The sequence below is a fragment of the Lepidothrix coronata genome, unplaced genomic scaffold, assembly GCF_001604755.1.
Source record: "Lepidothrix coronata isolate B3197 unplaced genomic scaffold, Lepidothrix_coronata-1.0 Scaffold41, whole genome shotgun sequence".
Lineage (NCBI taxonomy): Eukaryota > Metazoa > Chordata > Aves > Passeriformes > Pipridae > Lepidothrix > Lepidothrix coronata.
Window position 1 is genome coordinate 4,010,737 of NW_016690221.1, and position 20,006 is coordinate 4,030,742.

General features: G+C 38.5%; 1 protein-coding gene and 1 long non-coding RNA gene across 5 annotated transcripts in view; one reads left to right on the plus strand and one right to left on the minus strand.

The window, feature by feature from the left end:
* The window catches only part of CYTH3 (cytohesin 3), a 50,456-nt gene that overhangs the window by 24,413 nt on the left and 6,037 nt on the right, over window positions 1-20,006 (minus strand). For 2 of the 3 annotated variants that reach the window (XR_001874524.1, XM_017813512.1), the window contains exons 1-2: window positions 798-914; window positions 211-275 (exon numbers count right to left, since the gene is read on the minus strand). Coding sequence is in view for 2 of the 3 variants with exons in the window: in XM_017813512.1 (XP_017669001.1) it covers window positions 211-275; window positions 798-914 (182 nt within the window). In the remaining variant the exon portion in view is untranslated. Of the gene's footprint in view, window positions 1-210; window positions 276-797; window positions 915-20,006 lie in introns of those variants that run through there. The other variant, XM_017813514.1, reaches the window with a different exon arrangement.
* Window positions 6,688-18,940, plus strand: LOC108496629. 2 transcript variants are annotated; one of them, XR_001874525.1, is made up of 3 exons: window positions 6,688-6,811; window positions 6,947-7,063; window positions 18,498-18,940. It is a non-coding gene; the product is annotated as an uncharacterized LOC108496629 (long non-coding RNA). The 2 variants fall into 2 exon arrangements; XR_001874526.1 differs by lacking the exon at window positions 18,498-18,940 and adding an exon at window positions 7,160-7,427.

Consider the following 20,006-nt stretch of genomic DNA (forward strand, 5'->3'; position numbering starts at 1 on the left):
ACAGTCTAAAATATTACACTCTATCCAACATATTATCTATCCAAATGAATGACACATTTGCACAGGACAAAGTCAGGCTTTAGAGACTTTATAACGGACTAAATAGAGGTGATCCAATGTTTGTTTAGCATGAGAAAGCTAATTTTATTTGCTATTCCTGGAAGACCTGCTCCAAGGTCTTAATCATGTCCAGCTGTTGGCATTACTTACCTTTCTTCTACACTGGTCAGATTATCGATTTCGGTCATAACCTCAGCAATTTCAAATTTTAGTCTCTGTCAAAAGAAGGAAGGACAATACATTAACTCACGTTAAAACTCCTTTTGAAATCATCAATCATATAATAATATGATCAGTTAGGGTTTGTTTTCTAACATTTGCTAGTTACCTGAAGAAAAATGATGAATCTTAGGGTTTCCTTAGATATTTAAATATTTTACCACAACCATGTTAAACACATGGATCTGAACTCCCAGTGTGTGCTTTATGTCAGAGCACCAAGCCCAAACTGCCATTATCAATTAGAGTATAAGACTGCTTTACCCAGATCTCTCACTCCTATTCTGGATGCAAATCTGCTGTTTGTTTGTTACACAAATCAAATCTGTACATATGTCAACTCAGGAGTTACTGTTTGTAAAAGCACACATATGACACAGAAATCCGAGTCACTATTAGTAATATTTAGGTTAAGCCATTTATATGCTTTTAAAACCATTACCTGTAATTCATATCTAGTACTGTAACTTAATGTACTGAAGCAGTCTTCCAAGGTTCTCTACAGAAAAATCAATTACCTCAATATCATCAATCAGTTCTTTTTTCCTGCGACGAATATTTAAAAGCTCTTCTCTTTCTTCTATGGAGAGGTCATCAGGCACTGGAACAGAGCAAAATGAACAGGTTTTGAGCATTTGCAAACATACCTCATCACAGAAAATGTAATAAACTGATTAAGAAAAGTAAGTTTACATGAATCATCAGAACTATTTTTTTTTTTTAGCTGGGATCATTATCAGGAAAAAACCAAACCAAACCAAACAAACAAACCCACAAATGAAAGCCAAACCTAATTTATTGGTAATTTACTTTACAGAAGTCTTAAGTAAGGTAATTGAATGAATGACTATGGACTGAATCTATCTTTCAAAAGACAGATAGACAATGAAAGGAATCTTGTTATCATACAATGTGGCAAGATTTGGCTCTACAGCTTAATTGTCAAATTCAAGTCTGATATAATTCCTATTATACCAGTAACACACCAAAATTCTTCATGTAAATGAACTATGACTCAAAAGGCATGACTGTCTTTCAGAGAAAAAAGTCAAAGAATATCCAGTGCTATACACAAGATGTGTATCTTGGTGCTGAGTTCAAACACCAAAAGTTATTTGCACAAAACCTTTGCTTTTCTTGAGCCATCACATGTTCCCCAGCAAGAAACTTCTTTGGCCAGAATTTTCCCCTGCTTCTCTCTACAGCACTAGACACCAACCACAAATATTCACCTCCTGTGCAATGATCCTACAATAACAATTTTAATGCTTTCTTGGAAATAGCTCGTTAATTATAGAACAGCTTTTCCTTCCAGCTCAGTAAAATGGAACAACAAAAATAATTAATAAGGTATTTAAATGGTTCTGTCCCAACAGCAACACACAACAAGTGTAGTCATCTGGGATGGCCAAAGCCACTGCTTTGTGTCCTATACATATTTAACAGGTTGTGTAGCACCAGGACTACAAAGAGAAGGTTCAGCTTGAGAGGAGAGTTTTAAACCCACATTTGAAACACAGTCTCTGTTCAAATCTTAATAATGAAATATATTGATTATTTCAACATCCAGTGATGAAGCTCCTTTCCTTTTAGGATCCAAATCATAACATAAAATCCAAATGGCGACAGACCTTGTTAGACATGAAGTAATTATGGCAAATGATCTCATTTAACTACTCCAGATACAAACATGATCAAATTATTTCCAGTTTAGGAAATGACAGCTTTCTGTTGAACGAATACCAGACTTCAGTATGTTTACCTGCTTTTTCTTTTCATCTCATCAGAAATCTACCCACTCCTAAAAATTCCTTGAATGCAAATAGTGCTAAGATTCTTTTCACATCAAACCTTATAAATACACATTCCTACATCACATCTTTGTATTACATGTATATTCTAAGATCTTAAAAGATCAAAGCTCAAGGGATTTTGTGACTATACACACACTATGTATATACACACACACCACAAATATTCCAACTAGTTATCTGAGGACTGACAACAAAAAACAATTGAGACTGTTACCCAGTGTTAATTATAAAAAAGGCAAACTGTATATAATCAATCACTCTCTCAGCTAGGAAGCACATTCTGACATCCTTAATATATTTTTGCAGTATTGTAGGTGAATTTACATTAATGTTTTGCAGTACCAGTATCAGTAAGGGTTCTTCATTGTTTAACTTTTTGCCACAGCACGACATTTTGGTAACTCTCACCTTAACTGGCAACTGGAAATACTGATCAGAGTCCAAACAGAAAATAATTTTAACCATTAAATATTTAGATTTCATAGATGGTGCTTGCTTTTTCTTCCAGCTGAGTTACAAAATCTCTGGATTAGTCACTACCACAAACCCTTCCCAAAGCTGCACATCAGTGAGTGGCACTGCTGTTTCTTCTCCATTACCGTGCAGTTAAGGCTCCTTGGGACAGGTCTGGAATTTCTGGAACAAGTGAAATTGCTTTTTGGAACGAACATGAAATTGTGACAGTTTTCTATGCTCAAGCAACCCACCAAAATAAAGAAATCAAACTCCTCAGTCCTTTTCCTACAACACCCAGAGACTGTCTGCTGTGTTTTCCTCTCCTCTGATCTCAGCTGCAGCCCAGACAACCCTCCCAGTGTAATTAATAATGCTGTTAGACAAAAAGGGAATAAACTAAATGGAGTCAGACTGCCTCCTGCATTAGGAAATAACATCAAGTACCAACTGCCAGATGCAAGACAAGAAGTCTGCTGAAGATTCTGCACTTGCAGGGCATTTAGATAAAACTGCACATTAATGCAACATCTTTAAATAATGGTATTAATATCAGAGCCAAAAGATTCCAGTGTCTTTTGATAAGAATAGAAGAATCAAGATATAACTGAGTGGGAGTTACAGTACTGCTCAGCTTCCAGAAACTATTGGTACAGACAATATCTTCCTTCCCCTCACACTACCAGCACAGAGAAGGGATGATTTGTCAGGATGACTCCCCAGTGCCCTGTCCTGCAGTCACCATAAACGGGCCTGTGCAAAGATGTTTGCCTTATTCTCGTCCTTGTGCATCATCACTGCCTCCCTTCTCCAGTGCTGTGCTCATGTTGCAAGTAAACATATCAGGGGAAAATGAATGCACCAAAAAAAAAGGTTCTTTAAAGTCTACTCGTGGCATTCCAGCCTGGAACTGCCAAGGCTGAAGGTGTTTGCTCGGGAGGCTACGAGACTTTACATCCAATGCCCCTGTTGTTTGGACTCTGTGTCTTTAAAAAAAAAAAAATTAACAGTATTTCTGTATTTCAATGAAGGTTTTTGAAATATTAACACTGAAGGACAACGTGCCTTAAAACATCTTTACAGTCCTATGCAAATATTGCAGGTACATGGCAAGGATTGGGGAGACCCCTCCCATAAGCTACACCCTTTGGCCTCCAGCAGCAAGAACAGTTCTGCTGTTTCAACCTTGGGTTCACATAATCCTCCACACAGAAAAGCTCACAGAGCACATATTTGTTCTGTAAAGCAAATTTTGGAGCTGTCCTGTCTGAGTCATTTCTATTTTTTTGGTGTTTCACCAATCTAAACACAAAGTAGAGAGGATGGGAGGAGTTAGCAAGAACATTAAATACTAAAAAAGAACAAAAGCACTTCAGTACAGTGAATGAACTGCAGCTGCAGCATCCTTCCATTATATCTTCCAATCTTTAAATAAAGACAATGTGCTTAATTAAGTCATTTCTGTGAAAACCTTTTCACTTACAAGGAGAGTATTTCCTTTTTCTAAAACTTCAACTACCACCAAATAGAAAGTCAATATACCTACTAAAATTTTATTTACAAGGAACAAAGTTGTTGAAAGTACAAATCATATTCTTGGCCAAGTAGAAACAAAACCACACCACCATATACCAACAGGAAAAAAAACAGAAAAATGTTTAATATATTCTAATGTGGCCTATAGAGTTCAATTACTGTAACTGATCTAAATGTACTTATATGAATATCCTGTAAACAAACACTTATTGGAATACACACTTTTGATACAGGTCTGTTTACCATAATGTGTATGGGGAAAACAACAACAAACTGCAGCTCCCCACAGAAATCAGTGTATTGTCCACCAGCTGTGATACCACTTTGTTAAATAATTTTCTACTATGGACAGCCCAAGTACTATCCAAAGAAGAGCATTACCCCACAAGTCTCAATATGGAGCATTTTTGAGCAAGCCACCGAAAAAAAAAAAAAAAAAGAAGGCTTTTACAGATTGAGAAAAAACTGCAACAGATCAGCTGGCAAAGAAAATTCCCACGGGTTAGTGAAAAGTAGGAGCAAATCCCATAACAGAAGACAAAACTAGTACCTTCCAAGTCCTGATATCTTCATCTTTTTCAGCAGTAAAATTTAAATAATTTTCCAGGTCTCCAGTGGTATTATATGAACCAAAACTCCCAAGTTTAACTTCACTTCAGCCTTTTGATTGTCAGTCACCAGCCAAAGCAACCTCACCCGACCCCTTCAACTGACTCCAGAGTTCAAGTCTCTCAAGAGGACACAGTAAAACATCCACAGGCAGCAAAAAGCAAACATCTAACAATATCTAAGGACAGACAAAACACTCATTCTGTAACCCTACTTATGAAGCAACACAACTGCCTGACTCTCATTGCCCAACTAACTTTCTGGTTTCATTAAGATAAATATTTTCCTTCTTCTGTGTCAGTCTCAATTTGGTGGTCCTCAGTATTTGCATTCCATGCAAAGAACAATTAGATGGAATTTAATTTTGCTGCAGTTGAAACATCTTGCAAGTGTAAAGATATTTACACAATGCAAGGCTTGAAACTAAACAAACTCGTCCTCGCCCATACACAGAATGGGGAGACATGTTTCTTCTGGCCTTTAAAATAATATACATCCATCTCTGAGAACAAATCTGATTGTCTCAGGACATTTGCCTCAACGGATATTCTCAGGCTATCTCTCTTCCTTTCCCCCTACATGCTCCCTTTTTTTAAACTTAATTATAGGAACATTTTCCAGCTTTCAGACAAGATGTATAAACAATGCTGTGACCACTTGTGGCTATTAAAAATTCCATACAAGTTTTCGTAGGAGGACATCCTTCTGAATAGATTCACTTCACAGTGCAGAAACAAACTACATCTGCACTAAATTCAATCAGTAAAACCAGCTGGATTTGGTTGCTTCCTTCTTTTAACTCCCTCATTCGTGAATCTTTGCTATTAAGTCACTGCTGAGCATGTTCCAGCATAGGAGCACAATCACACTTTCATTAAGAGGGGAAATAATCCTCTACACAATATCCTTTCACACACAAGAAAATTACCACTTGGTGGTATGAGGAATTTAGGACAGAATTCATGGCTTGCAGAGTTATTTGGAGTTTTCAATCACGAGGGACTCTGTGGCCAGAAAGCACATTAGTGGCCAAACCCCGAGGAGAACCTCCAACGCACACCCATCCTTCTCATTGTTTAGCTGCTGGAAACCACACCATCACAAGATGTTCCTGAAAACAATGTTCACTCTAGGATAAGGAGATACTTTGCAGGCAAGTTGTAGTTAAGATATTATCCTTTTGGGCTTCTAATAATATGGGGCGGGCAACCCTAACAACATTAATCCTATTACCACGTAAAAATACATTTTCAGGAATTTAGAGGAAATAGTTTCCTTGTGACCTCCTAAACCTTTGAGATTTTTTTCTTTTACTTCCACTGCAAAGTAGATTTATTATGTCAGTGATGCACATTGTGTGGGGTCTTTTTAAGAACAAACAGAAGCATAAAAAATTGGAAATATGAAATACATTTTTATTCTAGACAGAAAAGGTCCAGCAGCGTTAACTGCACCACCAAGTGTGAAATCATCTCTTGTAAAAAAAAAACAAACAGTATTTATTATAATCCATAAGAATGACTTCAAACAAGGCAAGATTATGTTTTTGTCCTGTCAGAAATAGCCATACATAATTTAATTAGTGTTAACATCTCTAGTCAAGCAGAAAGTAGGCAGTTGCAAAATTGTGCAAAATCAGGGTCGAGATAACACCGATCTGGAGGGCAGGAAAAAAAATCCAATGCACACATTTAACCTGCCTCCCAAAACCCATCAGATTTCAGATGTCACACAGGGCAGGCCCTGCCACGGTACCTGCAAATTTGCTGCTGTCTGTGGAGCACAAAGGGCAGAGCAGTTTGCAGCAGCAGGAGCAGCAGCAGCATATGTGCCTTTACAAACTGTGTGTGCACAGAACATGAGCAACAACAGCTGTGCGGGGAAGGAGGGAGGATAAAGGCTTCCCAAAGCTCTCGCATGAGCTGCTAATCCTCGCTGCTGGCGATGAGCTGCCCTTCTTAACGGCACCAACGCACAAAGAGGTGCTTCACAGCAACTTCCACATTTCACCTTGCACACAGATACACCCACAGAAACTCCAGAGGCACCTCCCTCGCTTTTTAGCTCCTAATTAGGCCACTGCCACAGATACTGGCCATTAGAAAGCAGGGCGTGTTTCAGTTAATGAGTATTTCTTTTTTACTGTCCATGCTCTGTTGTTTTCATGAACAGGAAGGACTGAGGGTCCTTCCTTATATTTGCCTCCTTTACTTCAATAATGTGTTCTATTTCACCATTTTATGTATTTCCATTAGGAAACCAAGTGTTTTGCAACAACTACATAAAAGAATCACTTTCAAGCAAATAAAGGAGCATCACTTGGGGAGAAAGAAGAAAAACCACACAGTGTCAAGCTGTGCAAGATTTCACAGGTAATGGTTGGTACCAGCTCCTGTATGTTCCTGCATTGCTTTGCTACTTTATGCCCAGATCATGTTTTTTCTGGGTTAGTTTTTGCCCCAGTTTAGCAGGACAAATGGTTTCACCAAGGGACCCCAGAATTGCCCAAGACAACACAACAGGCACAGCAGAAACCCCTGGCAGCAGGGAGGTACAGGGGACAGCAACCCCCTGACATCAGCCAGCCCTAAAACCAGCTGAGCTCAGCCCCAAAACCCCACCCATACAGGCTGTATTCTCTACATCCTGAAAGTAGTTCAACCTGATATTAAAAATAGATAAGCATGGATTTCCTTTCAGAAGCATTTTTCCTTTGAAGTCGCTCTACTCTTGCTTCAAGATTCAGAAGATGCTTCTAGGCCAACTTTCCTTTCTAAAATATGTAAATACAAATTACTGAATATGAAAAGAAAGCTCAGTTTAACTTAACATTCTAAGTCTCTTACCCAAATACATTAATACTTGCATTAATAATATAAAGTGTTAAAATATGCATGGCCATGCATATTTAAGAAGTGCAGAAAAATTTTATGCTAGCTAATGTGGAAATTAAAAAGGGAGCTGTTGGCCACACTGTAGTGTTCTAGAAAGGGCTATGAACAGATTAGCACAGATAGAGGAAATACTATCCAATATAACATGTGCCTTCATCAGCATCAGTTACCAGTTACTATTCAGGAATTCTGGTGAATCACCATTCTGATTTCAGTGTTACAGCTACACACTGTCACACTATCACATCCCAACATCACAGTCCTCTTTCAACACGGAAAACAGTAATATCCAAGTAATGTGGGACAAGTGCAATGCAGTGCAGTGCCAAGCACTGTAAGTAAAAATGCACAGTCTTGCCTTGTCCTGCTCATTTAGGCACAGTGGGGCATTCATATTGCCTTAAAATTTTCTTACTCTGCTTTCAGCTTTTTAACAAAATGACTGCATTTGATTTTTTTTTTTTCTGCACAGCAAATAACAGGGAGGGGTGATCAGAATCAGCTTTGTGTGGTAATACCATCAGTATAAACACAGGTATCATCCTTCCAAAAATAAGAGGCCTCAAGCTTTTCCTTTACACTGTTATCAGATCAACGAAACACTGTCAAACAGAAACAAATTATTTTTTCCCCTCCTCAATACGTATGCTGCAAGGCAGAGTCTCACAGATAAATGATTTTGGGAGAGCTCAGTAATAATCTCTCTGTGGAGCATCCATATGTGCAAAACTGGAGAAACAAATAGGGAGCTTATGTAGTGCTAGAGCTGAAATCAAATACATTTTCTCTGATGTTTGCATTTGAAAGCCTTTGCTTATAGTATACTACATTACAGTATGCATTGACCCAAATTTAGTCTTTACAGAGTGAAAGTCTATAGATTCTGAATTTCTTTTGTACAATTCCATGGCAAGATCCAGGTCACAAAAAAATGTTAGCACCCTCGAGGAAGAGAATGATCCCACGATAACACCAGGAGAGGCCATGGATAACAGCTGAGAGCACTCAACAGATCCCCTTGCAATGCAGAACAACAGCCACATTTTAAGTGGGAGTTTTGGGAAGAAAACCAGGGTGCCCCCTCAACACTGCCTAGGAGGTGAAAGGAACAGATCCCCATGCCAGCTGAGTGGCACATTAGAGATATCACGTCTCTAACTGAAACTCTTCATTCACTGCAGCACAATGAAATGGCAGCAAAAGAGCAGTGGATTTTGCTTGCCTGCAGCAAGAAGAGAAAATTCTGAAATTTAAACATGTAGGTGCAACAGCTTCCCAAGAGTAAGATCTTTTAAGCCACACAATAAGAGCAGGATGCACCTTTTAACTTGGGGCATTTATGATTTTGCCCAATAAAAGCACAGTGCATTACTACACAGAATTATCCAAAGAACTGGACAGAAAGGGGCTGGATGGTCCCAAGATCAATTTTTGTGACAGTGCGGTTCACTTCTGATTGAGCCAAACATACAGGCAATGCTGACAGGAATTAAAAAACACTTCAGCTTTAAACAACTTCTCAGCTGACCAGCATGGGAGAGTGACCTGCACTGACTGCTGATGGAAAACAGGTCAAACAGATTGGGAAGCTGGGTGGTTGAACTACTGGTGCCACTGACCAAGATTTGGCTCTGTGTTCACTTCAGAGGGTTTGGGATGATTCCTGACAACTCTGCCGAGTATGAGGCAATGCTTAAACTACTGACAGGACACAGGACTCTTTCTCCTCACAATCCCAAGGAGTATGTGAGGATGAAAAGGAAAGCAAGGACACTCCATCTCCCACTGGCACACAACTCCCAGAAGTCCCTGTGAACAACTGGACTAACCACAGATGTCCTGCTGCCAATCTAAACTTCTTTCAGCTGCAGCATCCAAGCATCTCGGACCAAGGATGTGACAACTCCTTCTGAAAGCAGAGACCAATTCATCAAACCCTGGGTGAGGAAGAAGCAAAAAAGAACACTGATTCCTTCAGCTTTTGAAATGGTATGAGAAGGAAAAAAGAATAAGTTGCAACACTGTGTTTCAGCTTTACCCTTACAAAACGGCTGTTTCCCACATCACCCCCAATTACTGGGAAGAGGAAATGGTTGGCTGGCATGCACCTACATTTTTTCCTAGGATAGACCTTGGAAAATAGACTTGAAAAGCAAACACAGCAGAGTAGTAGCAGACATTCCTGTCAGATCCATTTCGAGTAGCAGCATGGAAAATTGACAGGAATGTCACTGAGCAGCTGCAGGGGGGTCCTGGAGCCCAGACCCTGCTGTCGGCTGCCAGATACCCCCGAATCCTGCTCAGTATACAGGCACAGCTCATCAGACCTACTGTGTTTCCAGCAAAACAGTTGGGGCTCAGACAGTCTTTCTGTCACAAATTTCCAGCAACATCTACTCTTGGCAGCAAGGGCTCTGCTCTGTTAGTGGGGAGCACGAGCCGTTACTTGGGATTGCCGGCTGTTTCTAAAGCACACAACCCAATTTCCAGAAAAAGCAAGGCAAAGTTCATTTTTCCCTCTTCCCCCATCCCTGCCTGACACAGCTCTGGAGTTAGATTTCAGAACAGCATTTATTGCAGAAGCTTTCTATTTATTCATTTTCCAAGATCAGTTGCACACTGAAGGAGGTAGAGCAACTGCCGGATTTGAAAGCGATTTTCCTTCCCTGAAGAATGTCTCCAAAGGCAGCTCAGAGTGCCACACAGGATTGCTCATCTATCAAGTAATTGCTAAGGCAGCAACTCTCCCCAAACAAGACTGATTTCAGGATGCACAGTTCTGTGCACAATGTGATCCCTGATGTTGTGTAAGTCTTCGACATTCCTGCAGTCTCCTCCAAAAAAGTAACCCTGGTACCTGCTATGGACACCACTGAGCTGCAGCACTTGGAGAGAAACACACTATAAGCAATACAGTATTTTGCTTCTTGGCTATCTTAGGCTTGAACTGCTCTAGTTTCTTCCTATTACATCAACAGGCCCATTGGCCACGTGCCCTGTAGTCTGAAAGGGCACTGAGAGAGTCAGGAATTTACTCAGAGATTTGTTAGTGAAGGAATAGTAAGGCTTAGTTTAAGACTGCAAACCATTTTCAGATTGTCAGAAAAGAGTATACTTAGCTTTTGTGAATTGTTGGTTGCCACTACACCATGAAACAATTAGCCTGACAGGTTCCTAATCCAGATATAAAAGAGCTTTTTATCTGGTCCACTGATAAGAAGTCTGCTGGACAGATCCACTTACCGTAGGGTCAAACCCCTGGTCTCTCATTCTTTGCTTGGCACGAGACCATCAACAGTCCATACCAAATCTGGCTCTCCATACTGCCAGAATAGAGCACATTCAGCATCTGCTGGAATCCTTGTCAGTACAGACATAAGTTATATAGTATAAAAAGAAAGATTTTTCATACTCCAAGCAGACCTTCTCGCATTCTGATCAAAAACTCATTTGAATAAAGACATTCTTTCATTTAAACTTGCCCTCAATGTTTCAACCAAATCTGCTAAAATATTACATTGGCCTTTCTAAGCTGTTTTCTCTGGCCCTTACTGGCAAAATCACTGCATTCCTTCCAGAGATCAGTGAAAAATAATCTGAACACATAATCTTTTGTACTTTATTTTCAAATAATTTAATCATTTTTCTCAGCTAAGTACTTAACAAAAAAAAATCATATCCATACAACTTCAAAGATCTAAGTAATTTAGTTTTATTACTCTCAGTGTTTCTGACTTACAGCACATAAAATTCAGCATTTTTCCTGAAAATGTAAGCAACTGGCATTCAACCCTCAATCTCTTTTTAAATCCACCAGCTCCCACTGCTCCTATTAATAAACATTCTTTCTCTGATTTCCACTTCATCCTGCCATGTTCGAATAGGGAACATTTCTGTTGACTGGGAAACAGTCGAGTAGGACCCAATGTTTTAGCTCTGCTACCCCTCAAAATGACAAAAAAGGTAACAGGAAAAGCTATCACTTCCTAAATGAGTAAAACCTACAGGAAATTGTGATTTCTTCACCTGCAGACACCAGCTTCATCAACAATGTCTTAGATGGAACCTCTGCCAAACACCTTTCCAGAGAGGCAGCGTCTCCTCAGAGCAGTGTCCCACCTGGCACAGGCCTTCACTATACAAGGACAAACTTTGTACAAGACCGAAAAAAATCTGACTCATATTAACATACTTGCAATCATCCTAAAATTGCCTTAGGCAACCAGAAATACCAAGGTGTAACTCCTGTTAAGAGTCTGCAGCAAGTTTGTCTGCAGCTCTGCTGACACAGCTCACGTGACAAAGAGTGGAAAAACCTATTAATGCAGTTCAGAAATTCTTCTGTGTGTCACAGACATGGACAACACAGCAGTGAGTGCAGAACACCTGGAGAAGGCCATTTACAGGTAAACTCCTTATCACTTTAAGTATTTCCTGACCACTGAGAAAAGCTGTTGGTAAAAAAAGTGGTGGCCCTATTAAGCCCAGATTTTTGTCACCAACAATCATCTAAGCCTGACAGCCTACATCTAGTACATCTAGACAGGCTGCAGTCTGGAGACCACTTCAAAATTATACAAGAGTTCTAAAAAACTCTTCAATCACAGTATCCGTGCTACAATCTTTCCAACATCTTAATAAAGTGGACCTTGAAATTTTATTGGAAGCATTTGAAGCTCAACCAGAACACAGGAGTGCCAAACCCAACTGACCCTGCAGATGTTTAACCAGTATCTCCAAATGTCCAGCACCTGGTTCTGAAAATTACATTGTGATCCTTTACAGAAAAAAGGTCAACAAAAATCACTGCTACAGAAGTTTTTAATCAGGCTGTTAGATTCCATTAGATCTGACTGCAAGTATTCTATTGTGAAGTTTACAAATGGAAGCATCTCATTTTTCTTTTTCCTCACTTCTTCCACAGTTGTACCTCAAAAAAAGTCTTGTCACGTGCCAAAGAATCTCACAGCATAATTAATTACAAACTATCAATGGAAGTCTAGACATCCTGCATTATCCTAGCTAAGAACTTATGAAAATAAAACCTTATCATAAATTTTCCATTCTAAATGCCAAATTGGTCACTAATGAAATCTAAAAATACCTCATACTGATTTAATGGTGATGGACATGCTTTCACCAAATCCTGCAGCATGCAACTTTGCACGGCAGGCATTATGTGCTCACACTACATTGATGACATATTTTCCATAAGAAATAGCAGCAATGGAAAATGACAACTTATACAGACCCACAGAACATAATCAGGACATTGTTCATTAATGCCTGCCACCACTGTTAACTCTACCCCAGAAAGTCTCAAGAGGAAGCCAGATATAGTAGCAGAAGCTGATGAACTTCCAGCTGCAAGGGGGTGGGAGTGAAAGGAAGCAGACTGATTAGCTGAATAGATTTATTGTATGCACATATTCTATGCTAAAACCCTGTATCTGCTTTAACATAAATTTTTTTGAGTCATTTGACTGTTCACAATTCAAATACAGGAAAATGCTATCAGGCTAACATGTGTTTGTTCAGCAGGAAACCCTTTCTTCAAAAATGTAAAATGAGGTAGTGAAAAGCCAAAACTTTGCTAGAATTGTTGTACTATTATTTCTAAAATGTGAGAAGGACCTTTTGATGTTCTCCTGTCACATTAGAAAATCATCTCCTAAGTCCATGTGAGCTCCACAGAAAAACACAACGCAGTAACAGTGGCAATGCAGTATTCTCTCTCTCTCCAACATGCAAGACATCATCCTACTTTCTTCAATTTCATTGGCAGATTTTTATTCTCAAGCCACAAATATTTTCTTAATTTTCCTCCTAATATATCCTGAATACAGCCAAACCATCTTAAAGCAAACCTGTAAGCAAAGCTGCTCGTTGGAGTTGCTGTGTTTTAATGGTCTTCAACGTTGACAGACTCTACACACAACCAACTCTGCAAAAGGCACTGGAAGTTGACCTGCACTTCCAGAAAACAATTAACTGAAAGAGATTCCTTTAGGCTCTTCCCAAGTCCAATAAATACCACAGCCTTTAAAAACTGGGAGAAAAGAACTTTGACTACCATTCTTACAGAACAAGGGTAAATAAAATGTAGTTCTGGTTATTTAATCACTGCAATAACAGAAAAATAGGGAAAGCCAACTATTTGTCTGGTATTCATTTAAAATATTATGTTTAGAAGAAGATAAAATACAAAGGTGCTTGGGAGAGGAAACAATCTGACTAAAGCTCAAGCAGAGGCACACAATATACATCACTCAATACAGTAATAGAGCAATATAAATGTCATCATTTGTTTAATTAAACAGAAAAAGAAACATATGCCAATTAGAAAAAAAAAAAACAAACCAGTATCAACTGTTATTGTCACTCATCCATAGGTAGCATCAGTCCTGCCACCAAAACAAAAATCCTCATCCTTACTACTGGTACTGGTGCCCATGCTCAAGAACTTCAAAAATGATTTTTTACATCGCTATATAGATATCATAAATGTTTTTGCATTGAAATTGTGTGTGTTAGAAGTGTTTTGCCCTCAAAGCACAGTGTTTGTCCACATTTCACTTCCACTTTGAAATCACAGATCAGCTCCTTCTAGCTCAGGAAGGAAAATAAGTTGTTGTTGCTGCTCTGTTCTAGCACTGGGGGGCAAAGTGCCAGGCTGTCCCACGGCCAACAGACTGACCACAAATCTTTATCCTTTCTTTTTCACTTTTCCTCCAATAAAAATTAATATAACAACCAATTAAGGCACATGGAAGAGAATGTCCAGGATTGTGTCTGAGACAGTAGTTATGTTTTAAAATTCATGTCACTGTCAGTAGTAAAGAAAATAACTTACAGTATTTTAAGCCAGCTCTTCCAGTCAATCAGGACTTATAATTTGTATACTATTGTTATTAAACTTATTAAATTAGACTGGTGTAATTACAAACTGATTCTGTAACGACATTCAAAACTAAAGACTTGAAATAACAGTAAGAGAACTCTGAAATTCAGAGAGCTATTTGATGGACTCCATCAGCCAAGTAAAGTTTGGAATGAAGATTTGGAAAGGAAGATACCTAAAGGACAGAACATCCCAACACTGGCATCTCTAGTCTCAAGTAACTAAAAAACAGGATGATTTGCTACAGTTATAAAGAAACTTGAGAAATATGACCTTTTATCAAGGGGAAAAAAACAAACAGTTTTGAAAGAAAAAAGAATTTATTATTTTGATCACCATCAAGTATTCTTGCCATTCCATACACCTGCTGTACTGCTCACTTATTTCATTTAGTCTCAGTCCAAGGCATCGTCTACGGAGTTGGAAGCACTGGATATATCAAAGGTAAACCAAATTCTACAGAAAAATATTAGGCTTCTCCCCTCCTTACAGCCTTAGGCTCTGCAAAACAAAGACTAGTGAAACACAGCATAAGTGAAATTAGTAAAATCCAACCTGTTTTATATACTCCACATTGTAGCATTACATATCGTACCCATGCTTTCAAGAATAAAGAATTTTGTTTTAACTAAAACCTTGTACTATGAATGAGAAAACAGTATTTTCTTCCATTAAATCATTTCAAAGAACAGCCACCTTCCCACTCCAACCAGCCAACTTCATTGCTGTTTAAAAAATAAACCAACAACTCTTAGATGACTTAAAGTCTACAGCAAAATCTGAAGGCGTTTAAGTGTTTCAGGATGGGATTTATGGCAGAGTTCTGAAATGGATACTCCTAGTTCCTGTTGCTTTTACTGGAATATTTTTATGGAGAGTCACTTTTTTCCCACCCTACCCTTTTCCTTTACTGAATTTCCACACAATAACTTAGATCTGACCATCACCGGACATCTGAACAACAATAAAAAAAGTTACAGCTGGATCCTGTATTAGTCCCAGCTGCACAGGATCTTTGGCTGCCTTCAGAAAACAAGAGAGCCAATAGCAAAACAGTAGGAGAATTTCTTTTAGCAGCTTACCTTTGAATAAATCGTTTTTCCATATGCTACTACAACAAACTATTTTACTGCTCAATGCAAACTGATGATATTCTTCCTATTTTTCACCTCTTTTAAAAAAAAAAAAAAATTTAAAAACTTCCTTCTTCGAAAACCTTTACTACAAAATGCCAGAAAATAATCATCTCCATATGCTCTTTCAAGTCTAACATACCACAATGGATAGATCTGCCAAGTCTACCCACCCACAGGCTCCATAAACTTGAGAGTATTATTCGTATTTAATTTGGATTACCAATTTCACCCAACCTTTCCCCTTCATAACACATGAGGTTTTAATCAGGCTTACTACACAGGTAGAAGACACAAAAGCAAAATAAATAAGTTTCCAGTAAAATAAGAACAATAACAACACACACTCTCTATAATTTGAATATCAGCGAATTCACAGCGGAAGGACTTCTACTAGTCTTCTTTTTATGTTTGCTCTTATAAAATATCACCTAATCTTTTAGAACATTCATGTGATACTATGTCATTTATTGGTACAAGACCAAGACTAAACATTGCAGTCTTTCCAGCTTACATTGCACAAAATGAGAGTGAAGAAAGTTACATGTGTTCTGATTTTTTTTTTTAAATCACTGGGTGGGGGGAAGCTTCCTCTCAGATACTTGAAATAAGAAAGTTACTATATTTAATGCACAAAAATCCACTTCCTATAGCCAAAAAAATAATCAACTCCATATGCTCTATTTATCTGTCCTTGCTAAAACATGTACAGCAAACTGAAATGTCACCAGCTGCCCACAAAGGTTGACCTCACATAATACACACAAGACAGGCTTAGGACCCAGCCTGAGATTCCCAGCTTACAGAATTAACCAGCAACACCTACACAAATAAACCAGTCCCATACCTGAAACCTTTTAATCTCTCCCTTCTGTGACTGCAAATGTTTTCATAGACACAACAGCCACTTCCCTAAACTCTGACTAACCTTGGCTACCAGTTTCAACTTCCACTGAGGAAATACGTTTCTACACAAACTGCAATTCGGGAATAGCAGCACAAATGATAAGAGATGGTGGGAAAATAAGCACACATATTCTCCTTGTCCCCAGATGAATGTTGGATGATGTTTTAAAATGCTGGAACTACATGATACAATAATTTTAATAACTAAAAGTGTACAGTAGGTCAAGACTGACTTGCGGAAGAGCAAGTTAAATGATAATAAAGTTCTATAAAATAAAACAGTTACTTCTGAGTCTATAAACACATACTGCCATGATATGGACTATCCATTTACGCATTTACATGACAGATACTACATGCAAAATGAGTTTTCCCCTGTTAGTATATACTGAGGTTACAAAATACAAGACTAAACCAAGGATTACTTCAGCCTGATAGAGGCTCTTGAAGGTGTACTCCTGAAATATTAAGGGCTTGTTTTGGGTGGGTCCAAGCAGAACCCTTTCAGTTAAAAGAAAATAAAAAAAAATATTAAAAAGTAGATCCAAAAATAAGAAAAACAAAGAGAGAACCACAAAACAATACAGAGATGCACATTCACCTACCCCATGCAATGAATTCCAGAGATCAATTCATAGATCTGTTATAATGGACCATCAGTGCACACAGTTTCACACAGCAGCTCCTGAGTGGGCAACTGGAACCAGTGGAGCACTGGACATGTACAAGAGAGGGGTCAGGTCCTTCTGGTCTTCTCAAGAAAGACTGAGAATGGTCCTCCACAGGACCAAGCCTGTATACATTAGGAGTTCAATGGTCAGAGAATGCATTTAACTTGCAAAGTTCCTCCCAAGGAATGGAATTCCTCCTTGACAGAGCCACAATCTCTTCACACAACCACTTTGGTTTAACCTCAGCTTCCTGTGAAAACTTTCCTCCACATCCCCTGGCTGACCAGTTGCAAGACACTGAGACAAAACCATGCAGCAGCTTTACAAATTCAAAAATTGCATTTGCAAGTGGTCAGAGCTGTAGCCGGAGTACACAGCCTGGTGGGAAAATTCCTCCTTGGTGCAACAGAATGACAGGGCAGGAAGTTCATTAGTCCAAACTTCCATGAGTAAGAAACAAAAAAAAAAGAGTATTTGGAATCTGACTCCTGAATATACTGAAATACTGCTTCAAGCAACCATAATTCCTTATTTTATAATAGCCAATGCAACTACAAATGTCCCTTTTGACAATTCCCCCTCTCTTGTAGTAAGGCAACGGGATCTGTTTATGTCAGAATTTGACCCTCCAGACAACACTGCTTGTGAGCTAAACAAGGACCTTATTAAGGGACATAATATCTACAGTACATGAAAGCAAAAATGTAACAGCAAATAAGACTCCTGAATACTTGGAATTCAACAAGAAAACAGCATGAACGGTATTCTCCAGTATAAATCAGATATTAAAAACAAAAATTTTAAAAAGTCTCCATTCTAGAAGTTAATTAATTAATACCCGGCGTATTAATGAGGTGGTTGTATAAAAATGTAGAGGTGACTCATTAAATGATTACATCTCACAGTTCCCTTAGAGAAAACAGTATGAGGCAGTTCCCTTACTTGAATATGCTAATTTTTCAGTCTTTTTTTGTGCACATGTGTGTGTGAGAACGAGAGCGAGCACAAGAGAGACTGGACACATTTCTTTTCCTACCCATCAGCTCCTTCTGCCAACGTGCACCTTGTGCAGCGCTCGATTTCAATCTCATTTGACTGAGGAGTAAATATTCCTACAAGCTCTGTGAGAACTGGGAGCTGGATAGAAGAGCCACTAAAATGAATTCCCACGTTTATCATTAGCCTCTTCCATACCCCCAGAGTCAGCAGACTTGTGTTTCATCCTTTTCACACAGCTTTTTTGTTTTGGTATTGGTAAGAAATTCAAGAAATTCAGCACTGGTTTCTCCTTTTGTGTTAAGGACCTGGATCTGCAAAGAACAGCAGCAGCTCCTCAAAATCCAACTGAGCCCCTGGACAAGACAGTAAAAGCCAGACCTGAATTCAGATTCAACTCTCACAAATGGACTGATCTTCGATTCTCATTGAAGAATTTTCTTGTGGAATTCAGAAGAGTTATTAGTAGAATCAGCAAACTCTGTCCTCATTGGGATAATTTCCTTTGGATTGCTAAATAACAGCATCAGCTTCAGTTCTTCCATACACTTGGCATAAGGTAACTACTTCATTTTAGAATAAACAGCTGAAAATGAGGCTAATTAGTAAAACCACACTAAGAAGCCCAACCTGTTGAAAAATTAGATCAAAGATCTTCAGTACTCCAAATCCTAGATGAGATCCTGATTTAGATTTCACAAGTTTCCAGCACGCAACACTTCCTGTTAACTCCATGAGATCCTTCAGAATTTTCAAACACTTTCTTCCCAGGAAATACTACATAATGTTTGCCTTTCAACATGTCAACTTTCACTGGAAACCCACTTATACCTGTGTGTAAGCAAATATCAGAACTTGAATGAAATTGTGGAAGCAGCTACACACCACTTTATTTTCCTTAAATAAAACTTTATATTACCAAATAATGTGCTTAAAGAACCTCAGAAAGTAATGAAATAAATGTGACACAGATGTTCACCAAAAAAAAAAAAAAAGGAGAGAGAGAACAAGAATGTTTTTACTTCATAGCAACCAAATAGGTCAAGCCATTTCCTTCTTCAGGCAAATCTCAAAGGACCACAAAACACATGGTTTTCTAGTGGATTTTGTGTGTCTATCCCACTAAAAGGAAATAGTGCTGTCCAAAAGATTTGCAATACTAAGTTTTCCCATGAAATTGTTGAAATTAAAAGAAGGAAGTCATATGCAATTTAAAACAATTTGATAGATGTTAAAAGTTATACAAATGGCATAAATAAATAGACTTTTACTACCTAATTCATATACCTTTCCTGTACAACATATTGCTTTAAAAGAATGCCCAGTGAAGAAGTCACAAATGCCAACATTATGTCTGTTCCCACCATTTCTCTTTCACTTCTGTAGAACTTGAGTAAAACGTGACGTGTTCTTCACTTCCCTGGCATCCCCGTCTCACAGTTCTGTATGTTGACAGGTTTTCCTAATAAACCAGTTGCTAAGGACTTATTTTTATCCTCTGTGAATGAAGCACATGGTCATTATATCCAAACTCTTCACTGAAATTGGTGCAATCCTTTCATACGTGCTTAGGTACTACAGAGAGACAAAGTGAAGAAGACATCATTAACTATCACTTGACTTTAAAAAGGAAGAAAAAAATCTATACAGGTCCATTCAATCATCACAAAACACTAACCCACAGGCTGGGTAGTCCCATGCAGAAGTCTACAGAAAATGTCACACATCTTCACAGAGAAAATCCCACAACCAGATTAAACCTATTTGTGCATTTAAACAGGAAAACTGATATTGCTTAGGAGAACATAATGTAG